Raw genomic sequence first — 5,588 nt, forward strand, 5'->3', positions numbered from 1 at the left:
AGATAAAGCTTCAACTAGGCAAAGATGAGATTCTAGTAGTTCCATTGGATGGGGAAGAGTGTGAACTTAACATAGCTCTTCATGTGTAGCATGTCAAGCGAAGGACCCAATTTGTAGATCCTCCTCTAGCCATTCCATATGTATCTTCTCAAATCAATTCAGTGGAGATGGCTCCTTGCTAAGTTTCTTGAGTCACCTTCCATTAGCTTGACCTTTGTTTTGGGAGCAAAAAAGGAACAACTTCTGACAAAATAGCAAGGATTTGTCACCGATATGACTATTAGACCATATCTAGATGCCCCACCTGTAGTAGTGGCATCAATTCTAGGTGATTTAGATCCATATTAGGCAGGGAATAACGGACAATTTCTCTTCACATTGTTTGTAGGTGGGAATGCCACAATTCATCCCCATCCACTAACTAGATGCATGTCTCATGCTGGGCTATTACTTAGGTTGTGTGAGCCCAAAAGGGATGTTAGAGGCTGAACATGAATGGAACGAAGAGCATGACTGGAATTCATACACCCTAACACAGTTAATGCGACTTAACACAAAGCTAACAGACTTAATTGGCGACTTTTTTTTAATAAATAGCACCCCTCTCCCCATTCTACACCCCTCCCCCCCATTCTACACATCTTCCACAAGTTTTCTGCGAAGGCAGAGGAGAAGGCCAGTCATGAGGATAAGCAAACTCAACGTAAACAACAAGAATCAAGGCAAATCAGTCCAAAGCTTTCTATTGAAGTAGACTCCAAGAATTGGGAGAAGACTACAAGAGGTCTCTTGCTCCCTCCAGATATAACTTAAATTTACAAGGCAGAGTTCCCAAAAGACCTAGTAGGATTCTTCGTGGATATATAGTTCTCAACAGACCTAGAAGGCTTGTTCGTAAATATTTCAGCTTGACATTAACTTATCACTCTATGTTTCCACAGAGGACATTTCGATGAGCAAATCTTGAAACTTAAATTTTTCTTATCGATTCTTCTCAAGACTAATTTTTCTTATCTATTCTTCTCAAGACTTGTAGATGCTGGAACTTAAATCTAACTGAAAAGCAATTATTTTTGCAAGTTTTGAAATTCGGTAAATGGGATTTGCAGGTGAAAAAGGCTTGCACCCATTCTCAAGCAGCACAAAAATCATCCAAAAGCACGCCGGTGACTGACCATGGGCTGCGCAGCAATTTGCCTTCTAAACCCTCGGATTACGTTAAAAACTCACTGCACAATTTACTATTACCGGTACGAAGGCTGCTAGATTCTAGAAGCTAATGAAAGAGCTTGAAGAAAAGCCTGCAAAAATGCGCTCCTGTACATCAACCATAAGAATAAGAGAGTGAAACAACAAAAAACAGTACATACCACCGCCTGCATGTTACACAAAAAACAGATAAATTCAATTGTGTTATATGAGTGTCAACGATTTATATAAATAAGAGCTCAGCCCCAAAATGAGGGGCATGGGGGAACAGGCAGAAAAAGGTGTAAGGGGAAGGTGGCTGCTACAGGGGGCATTCTTGCATCACAGGAGGCACTCACGGGCAAATATTGATACAAGGCAACCTGTAAGGGAAGGTGACTGCCACAAGCATACACAGGAGGCACTCGGGTAAATCTGCATGCACGGCAAACGGTGCACAGTGGATACAGAACCCTTCTAGAGCAATCCCAAGGGAATCACCATGGCATGCAAAACTTAGTATGTTCAAACAGAGATGGGCCCTTAAGATTACCACATGTAGGGACGGATCATTTCTGGTATCATCTCTATGAACTCTTTCGATGTGTATGTGGGTGAGAGCGAGTATCAGCTGGCTATGTGATTGGTGGAGAAGTTCTTGCCCAGCTTCTTCTTAAAAGGCAGGCAAGCATCCATGCTCAGATCCACTGCAGCTGCCAAGGCCATGAAAACAGCAGCATCCTCGATGCAGGTAACGTGCCGCATGGCCAGCTGGACATGGGGCTTGCTGCATTTTCCCTCACCCTGGATCTCCGCACTCATCACAAAGCCACCCACCGCAGATGCCCCTAGGCTGAAATAGAAATCCCCACTGCTGTGAGGGCTGTCCACAGGTGAGGCTGAAATGGGCGTCTCAGGTTTAAACTTGGCTGTGTCAATGAGAAAGCTGCCACCCTTTTGTGAGCTAATGACCGTCTCGGATACAAGCACACCACTGTTCACACCTGCCACTCCGCCACCCTCGGCCATCAGCTGGAAACGGCATCCCAGGCCAGCCTTGCTGCCCCTCTCTCTCCACGCCTCTAGCCTGCCCCATGGCCTCCAACTGTTCTCGCCCTCAGGCCCTGCCTTCATGATGAGCCAGGCACCTGGATTGGAGCGGCTCACACGCTGGGATCCAGATGAGGGCACAAAGGGAGTCACCATAGAAGCAGCAGCTACAGGGGACCCAGACAAGTCATGAATAAGGACAAGCCACCCCTTGCGTTCTTTCCTGTCACGCTCATTGTCCTGCAAGGATGCCCATCCATTGCTGCAGAATCCATCCAGCTGACCAGTTCTGCACGTGGACAAAAGGAAGGCCCATAAGAAACTACCCTTGACACAAAAGGCATACAAACAAGCCGATAAGAAACCCCGTGAGAAACTACCCTTGACAAAGAGGAAGCACAGAGCACAGAACTAACCATACCTTGAACGAAAGCTCCTGTCTCTGGTGAACTTGCAGGTGAAAATGGGCTGCCTTAAGTTACCTTGAATCTGAACAACCTGCGGACTCAGCTCGGGCTCCCCGTCGAACTGGAAGATGTACCTAGGATCTGGCTCCACCTTCACATTCAAATGCAGCTCCGCGCCTGGCCGCCCACCTTCAGCTTTGGATTTGCCGATGCAGACCCAGCCGTGTTGCAGCTGCACCGATTTGGAAGTGGGCCAGTCGAGGCCAACGGGGAGGACAAATTTGCCCAGGAGCTTGGCGGAAGAGGCCGCTCCGAAGCAGGAGGAACCCTGACGGCCGGTGTAGACAAGAACCTGTAAGGCGGGCGGCGAAGAGAGGCATGAGGGGGAGGAATGCAGGAGAACTTTGAGGGCGGGCTCGTCAAGGTAAAAACTGGCGGCAACAAGTTGCTCGCCGGGGTCGGATCGGGCGGACGGGGAGACGAGGGGCACGGGCGCCGTTTGAATCTCGAAGCCCGGCAGCTTGATTTCACAGAAGCAGGGCGAAGAGGAGGAGTGTACGCCAGCCCTAGGAGCGGCTTTGGAGGCGTGAGGGATGCGCAGACCAAGGCCGGCCACAGAAACTCGGGTGAAGTGACGAGGCTCCATGAACGCGACTGCTGTTGCTGTGCAGAGGGGGCTGCAAGACCATGTATGTGTTATGCACTCCTCTGTCGGGCACGGTGTCGAGCTATGGAGGCAAAGCGAGGGCGTGGCTTAAAGGGGAGCGTGCGTTGATGTCTCGCATGAAGTGGCGGAGGAGGACCCGAGGCGTTGGGAGCCAGCTACTCTGTTTCTCTCGCAGCTCATGTCCAGCGAGGTACACTGCTATTAGGAACAAGGACAGCAGAAACCCTGACTGGAAGAAGAAGAAGAACGGCGGGCCAAGTAGCGCTTCAAAACCGCCCATCCAGCGCTTCAAAACCGCCGTCCCACATCACGGACCCTGGCAAGGAATCCGTTACACATGTACATCCACCACATGGCCATTGTCCGCCGCCCACAGGCCAGTCCGTCCGGCTAGGATTCCAGGAATCTCCAACGGATCCCTCCGTCGATCAGAACGGTTCGCGATCAGCCGGACGGAGATCCAGCCGGACGGAGATCTGTGTCTCGCACATGAAAGATGTTAACGGAGACCACCTCAAAAGGTTATTGGGCCCACCACCTAGCAGAAAATCTCTCTCCCCTGAACGGTGTAAACGGGGTGCTGACGTCAAGTTTTGCCGGACGGAGCTCACCCTCTCGTGTGCTCGTCCCCATTTTTCCCGTCCGGCCTCCCTCCCTTCCGGTGGCCAATAATTCATTGCCATCTGCGTTTGAAGCTTGCAAGATGGAGGCGTTCAAGGCCAGCCGCCAGGATTTGTCGTCTGTCCATTCATTGTTCATCTTAACCTGGCTTTGTCGTCTGTCCAATGTCCATTCATTGTTCATCTTAACCTGGCTCCCAGGGCCATTCAATGCATGATGCGTCTTTCTTGTGCAGCGAAAATATGTTGTCTCATGCCGGCTCACGGCTCGTGGCTCGTGGCTTGGTTCATGTCAAATGCCATCCATTTCGATTCCATGATCACGTCAACCCGGTGGTCCGGCCCAGGGCTCCCCCACGGCTCGACTTTGATTCCATGCTTCCCGTTTCCTCTTGAGGCCCAACCAGGCAAGTGGGGGCGGTGCGTGTGTGCTCGACATGCCTAGGTATGTCCCCGGGCGGTGCGTGTGTGCTCGACATGTATGTGCCCTTGTCGATTAAGTTTGATGGCAAGAGCAGATGTCTTCATGCATCTTTTCCCTACATGTGCAATTTTTATCTTTTCTTTGATTTAAGGCATCAGCGAACTACTTGTGCTAGTGTCGAGAGGTCTTAACTTGCCTTATAGCCATCAACAAAGTCAGTGTCTAGCCCGATTACAATGGTGCATATTTTTGTATTTTTGCATATCTTTGTGATGGAATCCAAGCTTTCCCCAAAGCTCATAATCCCCCAAAATCTCAATGGTTTGTGAGATACCAAACTTCTACGTTGCTCCCTCACGAAGTCCGTTGATGGACTAGCACTTGCCTTTTGTTTGTGAAGAACCACACCACTACATTGGCTTCCACTTTGCGTTGTAGCTTCAACATCTCCAGAATTCTCTACTTGTATTTTTGGGCTTCTTGACTCCCTCGCTCTCATGTGATTAAGAGTTCCAGTCTTCTAGGAGATTGACTTCAACAACCTTCATGGGTTAAGTAATGGCCTACTCTCTAAGGCCCATATCATCTATCACTCACGATGTCCCTTGATGAACTAGCACTTGCCTTCTGTTTGTCAAGATCCACACCACTACATCGGCCTCCACTTTGCATTATAGCTTCAACATCTCCAGAATTCTCTAGTTGTATTTTTTGCCTTCTTGACTCCCTTGCTCTCATGTGATCAGGAGCTCCAATCTTCTCGGAGATTCAACAACCTTCATGGTTAAGTTATGGCCTACTCTCTAAGGCCCATATCATCTGTCAGTGCAGTCTTTGTTGTTTATGTAGATACTTGGGCAATGGTTTCCGTTCAAGCCAAGCCCTAGTTATGTTGACACCAAGATAAGCTTTGTGTGTGCATTGTTCCATTATCCCTTGAATCCCTTTGGGTTCTTTCTAAATTTGTTCATCTGTTTTTTTGACCCATTTGCAATGCAGTGCATTATCCCTCTAGACATGATCTTGTTCAGCCTCACATGACACTAGCTTGGCCTACAATCCTTTCAGTGATCTACACCTATTCAAGTTCTTCGACCTCGCCGTCTTGATCACTTGTGTAAAGAACAGCGCACAATATCTCCCATTTGAGATATTCGGGACTTCCATTCACCATGTTAGCCTACATGTCTTCAAGTTGACCTTCAATTCTCTCACTTGAGAAATTGCACCAA

The 5,588-nt window shown here is 48.8% G+C and overlaps 1 protein-coding gene across 1 annotated transcript; it reads right to left on the reverse strand.

Moving 5' to 3' along the window:
- Positions 1-1,387: 1,387 nt before the first annotated feature.
- LOC147630282 (uncharacterized) lies at positions 1,388-3,557 on the reverse strand. The gene is made up of 2 exons (XM_086810127.1): positions 2,660-3,557; positions 1,388-2,527 (listed from the first exon to the last, which is right to left on the reverse strand). The coding sequence occupies exons 1-2, from the start codon at positions 3,289-3,291 to the stop codon at positions 1,816-1,818; spliced, it is 1,344 nt and encodes a 447-aa protein (XP_086666253.1). The 5' UTR covers positions 3,292-3,557; the 3' UTR covers positions 1,388-1,815.
- Positions 3,558-5,588: the final 2,031 nt, after the last annotated feature.

This window comes from Cibotium barometz, chromosome 16 (assembly GCF_041138505.1).
Source record: "Cibotium barometz isolate CiBa-2024 chromosome 16, ASM4113850v1, whole genome shotgun sequence".
Taxonomy (NCBI): domain Eukaryota; kingdom Viridiplantae; phylum Streptophyta; class Polypodiopsida; order Cyatheales; family Cibotiaceae; genus Cibotium; species Cibotium barometz.